At 44.7% G+C, this 19,485-nt stretch overlaps 1 protein-coding gene across 5 annotated transcripts in view; it reads left to right on the forward strand.

The window, feature by feature from the left end:
- Window positions 1-16,953, forward strand: part of PLEKHA2 (pleckstrin homology domain containing A2) — a 69,161-nt gene extending 52,208 nt beyond the window's left edge. For 4 of the 5 annotated variants that reach the window (XM_032838050.1, XM_032838047.1, XM_032838048.1 and 1 more), the window contains 7 exons: window positions 1,114-1,254; window positions 1,798-1,944; window positions 2,282-2,350; window positions 2,772-2,842; window positions 6,848-6,911; window positions 15,929-16,006; window positions 16,427-16,953. In XM_032838050.1, coding sequence (XP_032693941.1) covers window positions 1,114-1,254; window positions 1,798-1,944; window positions 2,282-2,350; window positions 2,772-2,842; window positions 6,848-6,911; window positions 15,929-16,006; window positions 16,427-16,789 — 933 coding nt within the window. In that variant the 3' untranslated portion in view covers window positions 16,790-16,953. The remainder of the gene's footprint in view (window positions 1-1,113; window positions 1,255-1,797; window positions 1,945-2,281; window positions 2,351-2,771; window positions 2,843-6,847; window positions 6,912-15,928; window positions 16,007-16,426) is intronic. The other variant, XM_032838051.1, reaches the window with a different exon arrangement.
- The last annotated feature ends 2,532 nt before the right edge of the window (window positions 16,954-19,485 follow it).

The raw sequence follows: 19,485 nt of genomic DNA on the forward strand, positions 1-19,485 counted from the left end.
GTTTGTAAATGTTAATACCCTTTGTGAAATGTTAATTAAAATGTTTTGTAGTACTTTCCACCCTTGAACCACATGGGTGTGAATGGCATGGATTTACTTACATGAAGATTTTTACATGACTGGAAGTGTATTTCTCTTCCTTACGATTTTCTTAATAACATTTTCTTTTCTCTAGCTTACTTTATCATAAGAATACAGCACATGATACGTAGAACATACAAAATATGTGTTAATTTACGATGTATGTTATCGGTAAGGCTTCTGGTCAATAGTAGACTATTAGTAGTTAAATTCGGGGGGAGTTGAAAGTTATACACGGAGTTCTGGCTGTGCAGGGGTCAGTACCCTTACCCCCTGCATTGTTCAAGAGTCAACTGTACTTTTATATTTTTGTATTTCTGAAGTTTTTAAGTATATGTACTTTGTCATTTGGTAAGCACGGTGACTCTATGACATACATATTATTACCCTTTTCATTTTCTACACGGGACAGTTTTGGCCTAGAGAGAGGTTCAGTGATTTGCTGAAGGTCACTGATTGAGTTAGTGACAGGTGAGGAGTCAGTACCTTGGGCTCTGAAGTTCATGCTCCCTGAATTCTGTACCAGAGCCCACATGTATCACCTGTTCCCGGCCTACTATGTGCTCTCCTCCTTACGTCCCTGGTTCCTGTTCCTCTGCAGGTTACTGTTCCAGCATGTCCTCCCCTGGAGACCGCCGCTAACCACTCCATTTCAAGTAGTTCCCCTCTGTCTGTCTCAACTCCTGTTTCTTTTCTTTATGGCACTGCTTGCAGTTTGTTATTATTTTCTTTGTTTGGCTCTCCCTTTTTTGTCAGTCTCTGCTATTAGAATGTCCGTGCCATGAGGGCAGGACGTGTCTGTTTGCTGTTCTGTCTTTGGTCTGCAGTCAGGGAAGGGCTGGCTTATAGTGGGTGTTCAGGCCCGATGTGTGTGTGTATGTGTGTATCGAGGTGTCTGCTTGGCAGAGTTCCTCATATTCAGGTATGGGTTGATGGAAGGGCTGGGGAAGAGAGGAGGTCTTACTAGAATTTGTCCCTTTCCCCATGTCTCCCCCTGCCACCCCATTTTCCCTAAGCTTTCTTTCTTTCCAGGTACCCAAAGTTGGGAGCCTGCCCCTGACTACGGAAGTTATAAAAAGCCTACCAGCTCCTCCAGCCCTAGAGAAGAAGCCGCAGGTGGCCTACAAGACAGAGATCATCGGAGGGGTGGTGGTACACACACCCATCAACCAGGTGCTGGGGTCTGGGGCTGCCGGCGCCGGTGGGGGTATGGGAACGTCCACAGTGAACCAGTGACGTGCATAGAGGAGGCCAGCACAGAGGATAGGTAGTTGGGGGTGGGGAGCCGGTGCCATTGGGGTAGTCAGGAAAATCCAGGACAGGGGTGAGTATGAAGAATAGCAGTGCAGAAATCAGGGCCACCGTATCTTGAGGCTGTGTGGTCCTGTGACTGGCACTTGTAAATCACATGGGAAATGGAGCTGGAGAAGACAGGTGAGCCTGGAAACAAGCCCACTGTCCCTCTTCCCATTAGGGTGTTTCTTCCCTCTTCTGGCTTGTATTCTCTGTCCTTATGTTTCTCCTGGTTTTGCCCAGCTTCCCCGAGCCTTCTCCTGTGACATTCCCCAGTACAGTGTCTAACAGGAGCCCGTGAATGTTTACTTTCTTGTTTATTTCTTCTTTAATTGCCATTGTGGGTAAAGAAAGAGGCACGAGAGGATTCGCCAGAGAGGGCTGGCTGAGGCACGAGCTAATCCTGCTGCTGTTTCCTTGTAGAACGGTGGGGATGGGCAGGAGGGGAGCGAGCCCGGGTCCCACGCCATCCTTCGGAGGTCTCAGAGTTACATCCCCACGACAGGCAGCCGTGTTCCCTCTGGCCCCCCCCTCATTAAGAGTGGCTACTGTGTGAAGCAAGGGAATGTGGTGAGTGTTGGCGCAGGGGCTCTAGTGGGTCCTGGTGGCTCCTGGGGGCAGTGCTGTGGGTGTAGCCCGGGGAGAGCTGGCTGGCAGGAGGAACTGCCTTCCTTGGCTCTAGCTACCCCTCAACGACCTCCCGAACTGGTGAGAGGTATGGGACTAAACATTCACCCTGCAAGTTGGAGGCATCGCCCCTGATAGGAAGAAGTCTTTGTGGCCCCCCACCCTGCAGTCTGAATGTGGGTGCCCAGCTTCCTTCCGGCTGGGTACCCTGAAATATAGAACTAGAACATTCTCCAGAATGCTGGGGCCTCTTCTTAATGTTCTGCTTTTTTTATTTCAGCGGAAGAGCTGGAAACGTCGCTTCTTTGTACTCGATGACTTTACTATCTCCTACTTCAAGTGTGAGCAGGTTTGTAATTGCTCTGGGGCCCTTCTGACAGGTCATGGAAGCAAGAGGCTTGTGAATAACACCCAGGTGTGTGTGCGTGAGTAGAGATGTGGACACACACACACACACACACACACACACAGGCTTAAGAGGTGCCTCCGTGTCCCCTCTATCTGCCCTGTGTGCACCTCTTTACATCGATACAGCAACATGGCCCAACTTCTTCCCTCCTGCTCTGCAGCAAGCTACTCTGTAGTCAGAGCCACATAGCATCTTCTTAGAATTTTTTCCTCACTTGACAGTTATTTTTAGACCATGCCTTGTTCGCAGCCTGGTATTAGCCAACCATCTCTGACCAGAGAGGTACGTTGGTCAGCTGGTCTGGGTTGTGGCATTACGTGGGTAGCCTCATTTATCTTTCTTTACCTGTTTTTCCTACCAGGACCGAGAACCACTGCGCACTATATTTCTCAAGGACGTTCTCAAGACCCATGAGTGTCTGGTCAAATCTGGGTAATCATCTGTGCTGATTCTCTTCTAATCAAAATCCCCCATTTGCCTACTTAAATCTCCATTTACTACCTTTCTGAGGCTCTATTCAAGAACCTTCTTCCTTGCACAGGACGGGGGCTGACATCTCACTGCATCCAAACCAGTGCAGCTAAGAGACCACACTGGGCCAGCTCATCTTTTCCCACTACCTTACTCTGGCCCCTGAGGAGAGGGGCAGAGCCTATATAATAATTTGCTGGTGCAGAAAAAGAAAGAATATAGGAACAAAGAAGAGAGTGGTGTTGGGATGCTTCTCAAGTGTTAGAATTAGATTTTCATCGCCTAGGAGGCCAAGGCTCCAAGTGGGGACTGTGCCCTCAGGTTTCTCACGTACCAGCACTTCTGGTCAGAACCTGCTTTGCCTGTGCCTCTTTCCTGACCTTCTTATGCCTTCTCCTCCTGTGGACAAAGTCTCTCATGTCCCTTTAACACAGGGGTAATTCACAACAACTCTGTGTGATTCCCTTTGGACATTTGCGCTTCCAGTAGGAAATGATTTACTGTCCACGTACCATAGTGCATGGGATGAGTTTGGGATCTGGGGCTCCGACTCAAGGGCCTTCCCATAAGCAGTACAGATACAGATGCCCTTAGAACTAAACTTTAGAAACCCAAGGATATCTGGGCATCTAGAAATCCTCCTTCGGTCCCTTAATCTGCAGCCTTTTTTTTTTTTTTCTTTTTTTAAAGATTTTATTTATTTATTTGTCAGAGAGAGAGAGAGAGATCGCACAAGCAGGGGGAGCAGCAGGCAGAGGGAGAAGCAGGCTCCCTGCTGAGCAAGGATCCTGATGCGGGATTTGATCCTGGGACCCTGGGGTCATGAACTGAGCCGAAGGCAGATGCTTAAGTGACTGAGCCCCCCAGGCATCCCAGTCTGCAGTCCTCAGAGACAGTTTGTGTCTTTCCATCCCACGGATGGTGTGATGCAAAGCCAGCATCATCAGGGAGACGACTGGCAGCAGACACACTGTTCTCGTGGTGATGCACGGGACGGTCTTGCATGCTGACAAATGCCACACGACCCAAGGAAGCAGAGACTGAATTGGGACTGTACTGACTCTTGCAGATGACAGTTGGAGAGTAGAGATTAGGAAAGTTCCCAGTGGCAAGTTGTCATCTGTGCCATTGGCCATAGGTGGAAGTTCAGAGGTGTGGTTCCAGAGCTTGCTGGGGGGCAGAGGGGAGATTGGCCATGGCTCATCCCCAGAGATGGTTCCTGCCTCCCCTGACTCCAGAGGGCCCGTGTGGACAGGCAGCTGTATGACTACCTGGGTACGGTGGGCAGCTTAGCGAGCCCAGAACATGTTCAGTCCCGAGCACGCTCTGCACCTGCCAGAGTCCTTTGCTGCCGGAGTCAGACCAAGTTCTTAGTGAAGGAATTAAGGGAGCCGAGAAGGAAGACTGCAGGGCTGTGCGGGTTCCAGGCCTCTGAGACTCTGCGGCCTCTTCAGACCCAGTCAGGAAGCTTTAGGGCATCTGTGTAGTCAACCAACGTTTGTTAAATTGAGTTAAACCGAACTGAACGGAACTGAATTAGAAGGCAACACGTAGCCTTGGAAGTAGATGTGACAAGGGCAGGGATTTCCTCCCTGCCTTGCTTTCACCTCCTCAGTAGTCGATGACACGAGTGTGCTGTATGCATGTGAATAATTTAAAAAGCTAACACATTTTAGCCAGAAGAAGAGCCATCTCTGCTCAGAAAGTAATGACGGCCAGTGAAATGTGCCTCAAGAGGCCACCATATGCTGTAATTGGTAGCAGATGCCTGATATACTTTATACATTGATCTCTGGGGTGACCAGCCTGATGAGGGAGGTCTCATCTCCATTTTACAGTTGGGGTATAGAGGCTCACAAACATTTAAAAATATTCCTAAAATACCTTTTCTCTATGAGGAGGTGAGATTTGGCCCCACGTCCTCTTGACCCCCGTCTTGCTGTTCCTTCCCACGTGGGTCTTTCGTCTCAGGCTCCCCCTCCGCCGGTGCCCATGTCATGGGCCCAGTGCCTGCCACGGCCTTCCAGGTCTTCATTTCCGAAGCCAACTCTGCCTGTGACCAGTCCTTTTTTGGAATTATTCTCACTCTTGGCGTCCAACACACAGTCCAACATCTAATTGTATAGTTTTGTTTTTTTTGGTTCTTTTATTGGGAAGGAATTAGACCTTCCCAATAAAACCTAAAACCTTTCGCTCCTTATGTATTGCCCACAGTACCAGGATACACACAGCAGACACTTAACGCTGCAAATAATTTTGGCTGATTTCAGGTTTGTCACTGAGCACCAGCTACTTCTCACCTTCTTCCTTGCAGAAGTCAGGATTGATTCTTCTCCCCAAATTCATACCCAGTTGCATCTTACAGTAGTCTAATCTGTCCTTCCATTTCTCATTAGCTCCCTGTCTCAGCCCAGTACAGAGTGGCACAGAGGGGGAATTTCTTTTTTTTAAAGATTTTATTTAGTTGAGGGAGAGAGCACGTGCTTGCACGTGTGTATGAGTAGGGGGAGGGGCAGAGGGAGAGAGACAAGCAGACTCCCTAGTGAGTGGGGACCCTGACATGGGGCTCAATCCCAGGATCCCAGGATCATGACCTGAGCCGAAGTCAGATGCTTAACCAGCTGAGCCACCCAGCACGCCACAGGGCAGGAATTTCATGAAGCTGATAAAGTGGCTGCTTGTGGGGAGGAAGGTTTTAGAAATGAGTTGTTTCCCTTAGTAGAAGCAAGTGGTAATGGAATAATTAAAAGCATAGACTCTGGAGTCAGACCTGGGTTCAAATCCTTGCTCTGCTGTTTGCTAACTTTGGCCCCAAGTCACATAACTTCTCTGAGCCTGGGTTTCCTCATCCACAAGGTAGGGAAAATCTTAAGTTCTTTATTGGACTGTCGTCAGGATTGGATGAAATAACACACAGGAAAGCACTCGAAGGACAGATTGGTGGTTGCGGGGGTAGGGGATGGGCAAAATGGGTGAAGAGGGTTCAAAAGGTACAAACTCCCATTTATAAAATAGATAAGTCCTAGGGATGTAATGAACAGTATAACTATAATTAATAATACTGTATTGTGCATCTGAAAGTTGCTGAGAGAGTAGACCTTAAAACTTCCATCACAAGATAAAAAGAACTTGTAACTATGTGTGGTGATGGATGTCAGCTAGCCCTCTTGTGATGAGTTCACAATCTATACAAATACTGGATCATTATGCTACATACCTGAAACTAACAAAATGTTACACGTCAAATATCTCTCCCTATATTTTGATATAAATAGTATCTTACAGTGATATATAATCAATTAGTTATATTTACATATTTGTAAGACCAATACAATGTTCATCTGCTTGACCCTGAAAAAAACCACTTTTAAAACCACTTTGCACAAAAGAACTGTACTTCTTAGCCACTAAATAAAACCCCACTGGCGTGTCTGGTAGCTTCGTCGGTTAGGTGTCCGAGTCTTGGTTTTGGCGGGGGTCAGGATCTCAGGGTCATGAGATCAAGCCCTGTGTGGAGCCCCCACATGGATCCCTGAGTAGGGCTCCCAGCTCGTGGTGCAATTTGCCTGAAATTCTCTCTCATTCTGCTCCTCTGTGTGCTCTTTCTCCCTCTCAAATAAATAAGTAAATCCTTAAAAAATTATTTAAAAAGTACCCCTCTCCCCACAACTGTAGGTGTTATGGGATGTGGTGGATATTAGGCAGGCGGTTTTAGAGGGAAAGGAGTTTATCTTGTTAGAACTGGTGGTGGGGTGTATGTGTGGGGTTTCCATGGGGATGATGAAGCCTGAGAGCCCGTAGAAAGTGAAGCTAGAGGAGACCCCCTCGTCGTTTTTGAGGCAGAGACTGGAGGAGGAATGACCTGGGAGCCCCCTTTATACAGAGCCTTGACTTAGGATGAATCAAGTCCTCGATGTGTGTGTGGGCATGCGGGCATGCCTGGTAACTTTCTTTCTCTTTGTCTAGTGATCTCTTAATGAGGGACAACCTGTTTGAAATCATAACAAGCTCCAGGACCTTCTACATACAGGTAAGAAGCCTACTTTGAGAAACTTTGGTGTTCTGACTCTGTGAATGATGTACTGATAGGTCTTGCCCTTTCCTCTGCTTTCTCTTTTATTTTGTTTGAAGTTTCTACGTGGTAAATTTAGCCCCCAATTGTCACTCTGAGTCCCATTTTATTCTAAACAGGATGTTTGCCAGAAGCTTCCCAACCATAAAATAGTAAGAGCAGGTTGAGCCTCCGAACTGGGGAATGCGAGTTCGTACCAGCTGCTCTCAGCTGCTGGGCGCCAACTAAGCAGAGAAAAAGAGAACTAGCCAGTGGTTTCACTTCTCCTTTGGACGGTATTTATAAGCCCCGCCTGTGTGGACAGCTCTATGTGCGGAAGGACAAAAGCACAGAGGGCCCTGTGCAGGCACCAGGTGCAAAGCCCAGCTGCACAGAGAAAGTCATTGTTGGGCTCTGACAGTTCAGCTCTCCCGAGCTTCTCCCTCCTCCCACGGCTTTGGAGCTCACCCAGCTCTTTCTCAAATCATAGGAGCGAGAAACACAGATCCCCAAGCAGGGCCTAGACTCTCCACGCCAAGTCCATCCGCGAGCCTGCTTAGCAATCCTCGAACATGCATTGTTCCACACAGCGTCGTGATATATCTCATTTCCAGGGTACAGACTGCTGTGAAGGGCTTTGGTTTAGATGTGGGGCTGCGCAGCCAAGGCTTTTCAGGGTTCCCAGTGCTCTTTCTTTGTTCCAAATGTCAATCCCCGTTAAGTACCATCCCTTCCACGGGGCCCCCTCCTCCCTTTCTTGGGCAGCCGCTCCATAATCCTGACCCCTCTGAGCTGATCCTGCCCCCGCCCCCCTCCACCGGCTGAGCAGACATGCTGTTAGCCTTAACTAGCCGTGGACTCCGCTGGGGAAGAGAGAGCATAAGGGAGCTGTGGATAGCATTGCTGGGGTTGTTAGAGCTGGTTCCATTGTCATTCGGGGACGAAGTTTAGGCTGTAGGTTCCGAAGCGTTTCCAGTTCTTGGATTTAACAGGGATACTCAGAGTATGCTTAGAATGCCAGGCATTTTAACCCCACACTGGGGACACTGTTAAACAGAACAGATCCTGAACCAGAGGGAGAGAGATGGTCAAGCAGACAGGCTTGATTAAAACAGTGTGATGGGGTGGGGGAGGGAGCGTTGGGTGGTTGAATGCTGGGGGATCTTTAGGGCAGCAAAACTATTCTGTATGATACTTTAGTGGTGGATGCCTGAAACAGGACTTTATAGCACAGGTAAGAGTAAAGAGTAGAAAACTTTAATATATGTGAATTTAAAAAATCACTTCAGAGGTCAGATAATTCCAGCACAGCATGCTGATGATGACAAAAGAAACCTAAATGAATTGTGAGTATGGAACAACCTCACCAAAGGGGCTGAGGGAATAAAAAACAAAAAAGCAAAAACCAAAAAACCTGCGTGGTTAGTGCTACCATTACAGTGAGCAGTGGTTGTCATGGGAACTCATAAGAAGGGCGCTTTCTCTGTCTCAGGGAGTCAGGGGAGGTTTCTTGAAGGAAGACACATTTAAACCAAATCAGTTGGAAGACTGGCCCAGGCAGAGGGGAGAGCATGTGTGAAAGAGCCTGGAGATGAAAGGAGCACAGAGCGCATGGAAGGCTGGCATGCCCATACAGAGGGCTCTTGCCTTACAGGCGCTGTTAAAGAGCTTGTACTTTGTCCTGAAAGTTAGGGCGCTTGAGATAGAACCAGGAGAGGGGCCCAATCAGCTCTGCCTTTTAAAAATACCACCTGGGCAAATGATCTGACTTTCGAGCCTTGTTTTCCTCATCTCTGGAGTGGAGGTGATATCCCTCAACCCGTCTGCGTTACTGGTGTGCTAGTTGGAGTTTCCAGGCCCAGTGCAGTATAGACACAGGTGACAGGAGGTAGGAAGAGCCATCGCTGTCATTGTAATTTGGGTCAGGGATGAAGGAAGCTTGAATGAGCATGTGGAGAAAAGTGGACAGTTTAAAAGCTATTGAAGAATGTTTTCTGAGACTTGGTCGTGGGTTGGATGTGGGGTGAGGGGAACCAGGGGAGGTAAGGACACTGCAGGGTGTTTGGCTTGGGCCTCGGGATGCCTAATGGCAGTTGTCACTCAGACCAGAGCGTGGGAGGAGGGACTGGGGAGTGGAAAGGCAGCCTTTGAGTTGGGGGTGATGAATTGACAGTGTCTGTGGGACATTTGAGTTGACATGTTATGAAGGTCCTCAGAGGGACGGTGCCTGACAAATGGGTGGTACGAAATCAGTATTTGTCAGGGGAAAGATTATGCTGGGAAAGAGCATTGCATGAGAGAGAATGATTTGGGAAACATGAACTCCAACCAAAAACAATGTTCAAAACACTTTTGAACAAAGCATGTGCACATTTACTAGAAGCTTCCCATCCCTTCTACCCTCCTTTGCCTTTTCCCACATTTCTGGGATAAAAGAACACTAGCATCACCCAGAAGTAGACAAATGAGCGAATGGACAAGTCTGTTTATAGCCCCTAACTCAAAAGAGAACAGAAAATTGAGAAGAATATACAGTAAAAATCATTAAGAATATGTGTAATTTATTGTCAGATAGCAAATACAAACTCATTTATGTTGACACAAGTAATATTCTATGAAAGACAGGTATATTTCTAAAACAAAAAGCAACTAGAGTAACATTTTTTTTTCTTACATTTTTGCAAATCTCTTTAATGTCTGGCTTAATAGAGGACAGCAGGATTCTCATATCTGCTCCTGCATTCTATCTGTGGCCATATGTTGTTTTGGTTGAAGAGTATGAAGAAAATCTGGCCTCGCATAGATATGTATTTGGAAAAAAGGAATATTTTAATAGCTTTTTCAGATAATTGTGGATATTTTTTCCGATTCTATATCAAAACTTGACAAATGGTATTTTCTTAATGTTTAGGTGCAATGTGGATTGGGAGCCAATCTCAATACCCATAAACTTTCGTACTCTTATACAAAACTCCACTGGTCAATGTTACACTTTGAATGGATCCTTTTTACCAATGCATGATTTTGTAACTGTGTGCACCAGTCATTGGGAAAATAGTGGTCCCACTGAGGTATGCACATCTTCCAAATGTTGACACGTTTTATGATGTAATATCAAAAAATCACATTTGTTAACATCACCACAAGGCTCATCATCAACAAAGTCGTTAAGTACAGAAAGCTGTCAAGCTTATGGAGGATGATACCAGATTTTGGAATTCTAATTTTGTTTGAAAACTCAAAATTCATCATTTGCAAAAAAAAAAAAAATACTTTCATGATTTTGCTTGACTAAACAGATTCCTTTCATTCATTTTTGAGATAGAGTCCACCATATGCCCAAGTCTGAGTAAGTTTGACTGATTGTTTGTCAGTCATTTGTTCCAAGTAAAAATTGTTTTTCATGCAAAAGGTAAAAGCATATGACTACTCCTATAGTTTGGTGCCAGCAGCTTTCGCCACCATGCCTCAGTGGCATTCTGACCTGCTTCGTAGTGTATGTTGGGTAGATCTGCTGGAAAGAACCACGTATGCTCGGTGTCTGGGGAAGCTAGACCAGAGGGCAGGGAAGCTGAGGCAGAGCAAACAGACTCCTGGGCAGGGCACAGAGGCTTGGGTGACAGAATGGGGCCAGCTTCCAACTGCTGACGTGTTGGTCATTTACCGTCTGTCACATATGCCTTCTATGTCACACTTAACGTATAATTTGAACCCTGGGATGCTACCATTTGTTGGACACTCAGTTGTGACAGTCACAGTGCTAAGGAGTTTACAGGCAACATATCACTTAATTTCTCAGCAATCTCTGAGGCCATCTCCATTTTACAGATGAGGAGACGGAGTGTCTGAAGGTAAATTGTTCGAGATCATAAATCTGGTGAACTGTGGAACTGATTAGGAAGGACCTACTCACTTGCGTTGTTTAAAAGGAGATTGGTACAAAATATGAAGACGGAGACAAACCATAAGAGACTCTTAATTATAGGAAACAGACTGAGGGTTGCTGGAGGGGAGGTAGATGGGGGGATGGGGTAACTGGTGGTGGACATTCAGGGGGACACGTGATTCAATGAGTACTGGGTTTTCTATAAGACTGGTGAATCACTGACCTCTACCTCAGAAACCAATAATACTTTATATGTTAATTAATGGAATTTAAATAGGAAAAAAAGTATATAAAAAATAAAAGCTCAGTGCAGAGCCCAAGATGGAAAGGGTGTGGCCATTGGTGACCAGGAGAGAACAGCTTGAGGGGACTGGCTGTTAGGTGGATCAGGGTGACCATGAACGAATCTGGCAGTAATCAGGTATCTAAGCTTGGGAGGTCAGCAGACTCATCAGCCCGTAGATGGTTCTCAGTCCTGGACAAGGGTTCAAGATGAGATTTCATTCCTTGGAATACAAGGCATGCAGGGTTCACCATTTCCCCATTTTCCAGTCATAGAAGGTTGGGGTATTAGGTTGGAGGATTTAGTTATTCCAGATGAAAAATGTAGTGCAGCCTGGTTTGGGTAACTTGCCATAAGCCCAGTTGTCAGAATAAGAGTAGTAATGGGGCGGGGGGCTGTGTCAGGATTAAGAGTAGTAATAAGAGGGCTCCAAAGTGAATTGCAGAGTGTTTGGCGAGAATTCTTTGGACACTTACTGTTTTAATTTAGACTATAGGGTGAATGACAACACTTAGGAACTATGCAGTGCACAGCCTAGACAATTGGATGTGGCCGCGCTGTGTCTAAAGACAGAATTAGGTAGGGAGGGGGAGGGATTTTTAGGGAATTTTAGGGAAGGAGGGGTAGTGCAGAGGTGGAGAACAGAATGGAGAAGGAGCATCCTATAAATGTTGGACAGCGGCAGCAGAAGCCACCCCAGTAGATACTGGAGGCCTGTTACTGACGACCTCTGGAATTCATTGCTTCAAATCATTGCATCTGTTATGGTACTAGGTTCAGAGTAGGTCCTCAGTAAAAAAGCTCATTGGACTACAATAAACCGCAGGCTGCTGTGATTCCTTTTAATACCCTTTGTTCATCTCACCTCAGAAACTGTTCTCAAGGACAGAAACCCTACTTTTTCTTTCCAGCCAAGTGCCAGAAACAAATGCACACACTTCAGCATGCCAGGAAGAGATGAAGGTATGAGGGTGGCACTTCCCTTTTTATTCTGCTGAATTTTAAGCATCTTTTAGACTTTTTGTAATTCATCATAGGGTGTGTGGACTCAGCACTGTTTTTTTTTTTTTTTTTTTGGTTCACCCTTGTGATGTTGTTTTAAGATCTTTTTGGGTTTTTGATGAAAGCTAAGCCCAAGCTTCCCATTAAAGATAGACCTACACATATGCCATATGTTTGTTTTCAGTGAATCCCAGTTCTAAAAGTACAAATAGAGTTTATAATTGTGATCTCAATAAAATGATGGTCTGTTTCTTCTCATTCTTATCACATTATCTGCTTTTCTATTTGAAAAATATTTTATTTTATTATTTTTTTAAGTAGGCTGCACACCCAGTGTGGAGCCCAATGTAGGGCTTGAAGTCACAACCATGAGATTGAGATCAAGAGGCAGATGCTTAACCAACTGAGCCACCCAGGCAACCCCTGGATAATATTTTAAAATGACATTTGTTAAACATTAAAATAATGCTTACTAATGCCTACTCTTACTATCCTCCTGGTTGGGTTAACTCTTACGGTTATCTGACAGGAAATATCCTTAAGCAGGATTAGAGAACTGGGGAAAAAATATACTTAGCAAACAGTTTCCATCTTTAATTACTAAATCTTTTAAGGCAGAGATTTAATTATTTTGCCCATCATATTAACAAAGACGTAAAAATTTAGAATACTTAATTCTTTTTTTAAAAAAGATTTTATTTATTTATTTGGCAAAGAGAGAGATCATAAGTAGGCAGAGAGAAAGATGGGGTGGTGGGGGAAGCAGGCTTCCTGCTGAGCAGAGAGCCTGATGCAGGACTTGAACCCAGGACCCTGGGATCATGACCTGAGCTGAAGGCAGAGGCTTAACTCACTGAGCCACCCAGGCACCCTAAAATACTTAATTCTAGCTGGGGTGCACCTAATAAAATAATATATTGGTGACAAGTGAAATCTATATTTTTCACCAGAAGTCTCTCTTGCCAGATGTAACAAGAGCCTTAAAAGAATGCATATTCTTTAGTAATTTTCCTAGGAGCTGAAGAATGGTAAAAATGGAAAAAAAAACAAAAACCAAAAACCAAAAACCCAAACCTTTGTGCACAAAGTTATGAATAGCAGCATTACCTATATGATAGGGAAGTTGGAAACAATTTAAATGTGTTTTAGAGGGTTCTGATTCTTGGGTCTGACTCCCCAGGTGTTAAGTCAGGTGGCCCTTAGTTTCTTTTACTCCTTGCTAGATGGAGGCTGGGGTGAAGACTGCTAGTCTCGTGGTGTGGTGGGTCCCTGGAGAGATGTACGAGGGCATTGGTGGGGTCTCAAAGGATAATCCGACAGTTGGCTTATGGCTTGTAAGGCAACATTTGACATGGGGGCTGCTGTGTTGTGCTTGGGTTGTGGAGTGGGGGTTGAAGTAGCTTCATACCCTGGAAGCTATCACTGTGGGGATCGCGTGGTCTGTTGCATGAAAATGCCAGAGCTCCTGTATGGTGTGGGAGACATTTGTCTTTCCCTCAGTTCTCATCTCCATCTCTCCCGGTCTTCTGACATTTCCTCCTACCAGATCAGCTGTCTCTCTAGAAGGAAAACCTTTGAGAAATGCTTTTCTACTAGTGGACAATTTAATTACCTCTATCTAATTCAACTAAAAGTAGCCAAGTAGGTTATCTTATTTCATCTGGACAATTTGATTCTTAGGCAGGAATTACTTGTGGTTTGAGTATGAGGAAACAACAACAAAAAAATCTCAGGGAGAGGCCAGTTTTATATATATATATATATATATATATATATATATATATAGTGTTGGAATATGTATATTTTATATATGTGTATATATATAGTGTTGGAATTTATTTATAAATTTCTTTATATATATTTATATAGTGTATATATATTATATAATAAACATACATTAATATATTAATATATTAATATAACATTCATTTATATTATTTATTTTATATTTATATGCATTATGTATATAATGTTGGAATTTATTTTTTATATATTAATATGTATATATAATATACATATACATATACATATATATAGTTGGAATTTATATATAATGTTAGAATTTAAGGCTTCATTTGTGTCCCTCGTATAATAACAACAGCAATAACTAATACTTTCTGTTCAAACTGCTTTACCTAAATGGGTTCATTGCATTTTCCCAGTGGTTCTACTCACCAGTAGAACAGGCTAGCCCTGAGATTAGTAAAATAACTTCTGGAAGAATCTTGGACAGCTCATCCTGTTTATCTTCTTGAACTAGGGATGGATTTGTCTTTTTCTTGGAAAACCAATCACCAGGATGTGACACAACTGGGAAAAGCCCAGGGGTTGGGGTGGTGAGGGAGAATACAGGTGAAGTTGCAGCTCTAATGTGTGAGAAAAATGTTCAGGTTGTTTTTATACCCACTTAACCCAGTATGCCAGCATGTGAAACAGTTTCTTTTCTTTTTAAGATTCCATTTATTTATTTATTTATTTGAGAGAGGGAGAGAGGGAGAGAGGAGAGAGCACAAGTGGCGGGATTGGGGGGGTGGGTGGTGAGGGTGGGGCAGAGGCAGAGGGCAAGCTGACTCCCCTCTGAGCTGGAAGCCCCATGCGGGGGTCGATCCTAGGACTCTGAGATCATGACCTCAGTGGAAGGCAGAGGCTTAACTGACTGAGCCACCCCGGCACCCCTGAAACCATTTCTTTTCTAAGTGTCTTCTGCACACACCTAACTAATGAGGGTTTGTTTTGGTTGACAGAACGGCACTTCGAGGATTTAAAAAAAAAAAACTAGTTGTGGTTTTATTCTGACACAGTGCAACAGGAAAGAATCATCTGGGGGAATGGGGAAAGTGAGGGGCCTATGTGGAGAATTTTGCGGGCAGGAGGGTGGCATTTACATATACCTTGCATAGGCACAGAGATGAACACTTGTGATTTGGGGTAAGACTGTTAGGGGAAGGCACAGGGAGCAGAGAGAGATTACCAAAAGGAAACTTCTGGAGGTCAGGGGTTTGGTCTTGGTCTCATCTCTGTGCCTGGCCCCGATGCCACGTGTAAGACTGAGTAGGGCCGCAGCAAGCGTTTGCTAGGCTCCCTTAAACTCAACTACTGTAAAGCTGGAAGGCCCTGAGAATCCTGAGGGCTCCACCTGCTGCTGCTTGGCCATTTCATTTTCCTTCTTCTCTTCACAGAGCTGCTGCTGCCCCCTTCTGGGGTCAGTAGGTATTTCTGGGGGCTTTGCTTTTTAAAGGCTCAGCAATGCCCTTCTTGTTGGGTAAGCTTGGTGCTCTGAGTCTACCGGCTCTTCAGGCCTGGATGGAGTCCAGACAGACCCAGGTCGCTTGTGCTCTGAGCGAAGCCTTGTTCCTGGAGATAATATGTATCTTGGAGGATTTGCAGAGGGTTTGGCTTTAGCAGGACTGGAGTTGAAAAAGGGATTATTCTCTTTGGATGGCTGTGGTAGAAAGGTGCTTGGACTGGGAGTCAGGAGAACTGGAATCTAGACCAACTGTAAGCCTTGAGCTCGGCTTTCTGGGCCTCATTTTTCTTTTCCGTGGAAGCCCGTTGTGTTCCAGACAGGGTGAGGGGCTTCAGCAGGGACGGCCTCTGCCTCGCTGCAGAGCAGCTCTGCTTGGAGCTGTTTTCTTTATGGGGTGTCAGATATGAGTTTTCAGGAATCAAATGTCCTCATAAGTCAGAGCCACTGGATGACATGGTCTCTGGGCTCCTTCCAGCTCTAATGGTGTGATTTTATAAACTTAGAATTGAATCACAGACTTTGCTAGCTGAAATCATAGTGCCAAACATTTCTCCCTAAGTGCTGTGGGTGTTTTGCAGGCGGACAGTCCAGAAGACATGCACAGCTGGATTAAGGAGATCGGGGCAGCTGTCCAGGCCCTCAAGTGCCACCCCAGAGTAAGTCACTTCCTTTCTGGTACATGGACACTGTCAACTTAAGAGACGGAGTCGCTCTGAGGGGCAGGTTTTATTTGGTGAGGCAGCTGAAGCCTCTGGCTGTCATGTTTGTTTTCTCTTTCTACTGATTTTTGTTTTTACACAAAGTTTAATTGCTTGTTTTTTTTTGGTTGTTGGAAAGAGGTGAGGTAGGGCTGGGTAAAGAGACAGAGTCTGTGATGTGTTCTACCCATCTCCCTGCCAGGCAGACCTTGACACATCTGGAGTGAATTCTGTTGGTCAGACCTGATTTCTGGAGACAAGTGCCCTGGACCTATGAGGGGGTGATCCTGGGTGGGTGCTCTTCCTGGGGCTTTGGGATAAACATTGTCAGGAAATGTCTTATTTTCCTTTTTTCCCCCTTCCCTTTTATTTTTGTAGGATATGTCCTTTTCTAGATCCATTTCTTTGACTCGCTCTGGAAGCTCCGGCCTCTCGGGGGGGCCCAACTCTGTCCTGTGCAGGGGGCGGCCACTTGTGGAAGAGAAAAAAGCTCTTTGCAAAGCCCCCTCTGTGGCGTCCTCCTGGCAACCCTGGACCCCTGTGCCCCAGGCCGGGGACAAGCTGCTTCCAGCTGAAGAGACTCCTGGGGACTCTTTGTTCACGCCTCGACTTGGGGAGAGCAGTACTTCTGGGCTGTTGCCTAGCTCCCGGATAAGGCACAGGTCGGAGCCCCAGCACCCCAAGGAGAAACCATTTCTGTTCAGCCTTGATGACGAGAGCATACGGACTTCTGATGTGTGATAGGGCACGGTGTCCTGGGAGGGGGGAGGACTCAAGAAAAGGAGGCCATCACTCAGTTTCCCTATGTTTTGGAGGACAGTCAGAGAGCATTTGGCACTCATATTCCTGTGGAGGCTCGGTGGAAGGGGCCCATCCAGCTGCCCTGTTGGTTTTTTTTGTTTGTTTGTTTTTTAATATTTTTTAAAATATTTTTTAAAATATTTCCAAGTGTATTTAACTTGGAAACTAGGTTAGGCCTGTGGGCACACTCAGTGGAGAGCAGGTTGCCTCTACTTTGCCCTAAGATCTTCCTGGTCAGAGGAGGTTGGGAGTACAATTTCATCCCCAACCAAGTTGTATTTCCTCGTCCTAGTTGTAGTTTCTTCCTTTACTTCCCAGGCCAGGCACAGAATCTTGAGCCAGTCCTCTGGTTTATCTAATTCCTGTTTATTGGCTGAGGTCTGACTGTGAAGTAGGAAGGTTGTAACTAACCCAGTTGGTTTGCCGGGGATACATTCTGAGGGGAGGTGTTAAAATCTGGGGGGCAGCAGGTAGCTCTCAGAATGTCTACAAGGGTAGAGCCTCCCAGGGGACCTCCAGAGGGGAAGAAATAGGGATCTCGTGTGAAGGTATGGGCAAAGATTCCACCTCCGTGGGTCGGCCAGTTCTGGGAATTATTCTGTTCTTGTCTATGACCCCAAATAATGTCAATGTGAGTGACAGACCTGCCCCCCAATTTCTGCGTCAGGCCTTGGGGATGGGTTTATCGGTGTTAAAAGTCACAACTATTGAGAATAGAGCAGACATTTCCATTGCTAGGGCATTATTTGGAAGTTCGGAGGGTTGATAAGTGTAGGATAATTCCCTTGTGTGAGAGGTCAGATCTCTATCTTAGAGTGTTAGAATTGCTTTAGAGTAGGTCCTAGGAAAAGACGGACATCCAGATAAACTTTTCTGATCCGTGTTTTCCAGACAGAAGAAAAGGTCTGTTTCAGGACAGATTTCTTGAATCCTTAACCTCATAGCTTTCTTCAGTGGGCTGATGTTAGTCTAATTTTAAGTGCTGTATATTATAAACCCTGGCGGATTTGCTTTCTTTCTACTCTTTCTGTTGCCCTTTGAATGAAACTTTGCGGACTTGCATGATCAAACCTTGTAACCCTAAATAAGGTTCCATGTACTTAACAATGAAGAGATACAAAGATAATCTTGAGAGATATTTATATTTTTAGTAAAACAGAAACTCTGCATAGTAACATTGATTTAGAGGCTCTCCATTGCTGACTAGAGATTTCCCAGGTAGAAGAGCATAGATGGCACTTCCCACCCAGATTTTTGGGTGTATCTTCGTTCATTTGACAAGAAAATACTATTTCCAGGGTCCCTGGGAGAATTGTCCAACTTATGTGCTGAACTGTTAACTTATCAGGATTCCCTAAAGGGAGAGAAAAACTAACTCATTTCTGTCTATGCCTTTTATCAGCTAGATCAATTAGCTTTAAATTAAAAATTAATGACTAGAGGAAGATACCAAGAGATACATTTTCCCCTAAGTCAATCCCTTCTCCTTCCTTATGTTTAGATCTAATACAGAGGCAAAAACTTGTCATCAGAAATCTTTAGGGGCGTGAGAGAAATCTTTGTTCCTTCCAGGCAGTGTAATTTCCTTGAAGTCTATGTCATGTTGAGAACTTTTCTTGACTGCACTGCATTGAAGCTGTTTTTTCACTTAAATTCTTTGGCCTAGTGGTTCTGGTAGAAAAGACATGTAGTACTGGATTTCTCTCTCTCTCTCTCTCTCTGTCCTCTTTTTTGCAGACTCTTGTAGACTTTTGTCATCAGAAATTTGTGGCTTGAGAGTTAGTTATTTATGGATGACCAAGGTTACAGCTTTAAGTAGCCTGATAAGTAGGCATTTCAGATTCTTAAAGCTCTTTGTCTCTCACTTTGTCTTCAGATTTTCCTCAAGAAAATTCTTTGGCTAGATAGATCAAACAAAGTACAAAATAAGTGATATTGCACTAACAAAAATAAGTTAGGAGATCCCTTAAAACATTCCCTAACTCATGTAAGCTGTCATCTTTTGGTGTTTAAGCTGTGAAAATGTACCCATTTCTCTTTTGTTAAATAAACTCTCTGCTAGAATACTACTGCTCAATTAATTGGCCATTATAGTAAGCTTATATGTTTCTTATTTCAGTAGGGTCTATTTAGGATGTGTTAAATTAAACATGCTTATAAATCTAGATTATATTATTATTATGAAAGAGGGGGAAAACAAGGACTCTAGTTGGCAAATACTTGGGAATACCAAATGGGAACATTGTTAATGTAGTTCCAATACCAGATAAATAGAATTATCTTCAGTGAAGTCTGTAAGGATTGTCATTCCCAAACCTTATTTCAGAATTCCTTTTGTGTCCATATTTCTTACCTTCTGGCCAATTTCACATCACAACTTTTTAATGTCACTGCGCATGTGAGCCAAAGATAGTGCATATATAGTCAAAGCATTTGGCTTTAAATGTGTATGGAACCAGATGGAAAAAGTAGGGCAGAGAAGCAGTATAGGTTACTAGTTAAATGTATAGGTTTTGGAATAAATCTGAGTTTGGGGGGGGGGGGAAGAACCAAAAAGGTACTGCATTTTCTTTGTGGAATAAAATCCTTCTCTGAGTTGTGCTGTTTTCCTAAGACTTTCGAAATGGTCTTGACTC

Source organism: Lontra canadensis, unplaced genomic scaffold, assembly GCF_010015895.1.
Source record: "Lontra canadensis isolate GAN:19392208 unplaced genomic scaffold, GSC_riverotter_1.0 scaffold101, whole genome shotgun sequence".
Taxonomy (NCBI): domain Eukaryota; kingdom Metazoa; phylum Chordata; class Mammalia; order Carnivora; family Mustelidae; genus Lontra; species Lontra canadensis.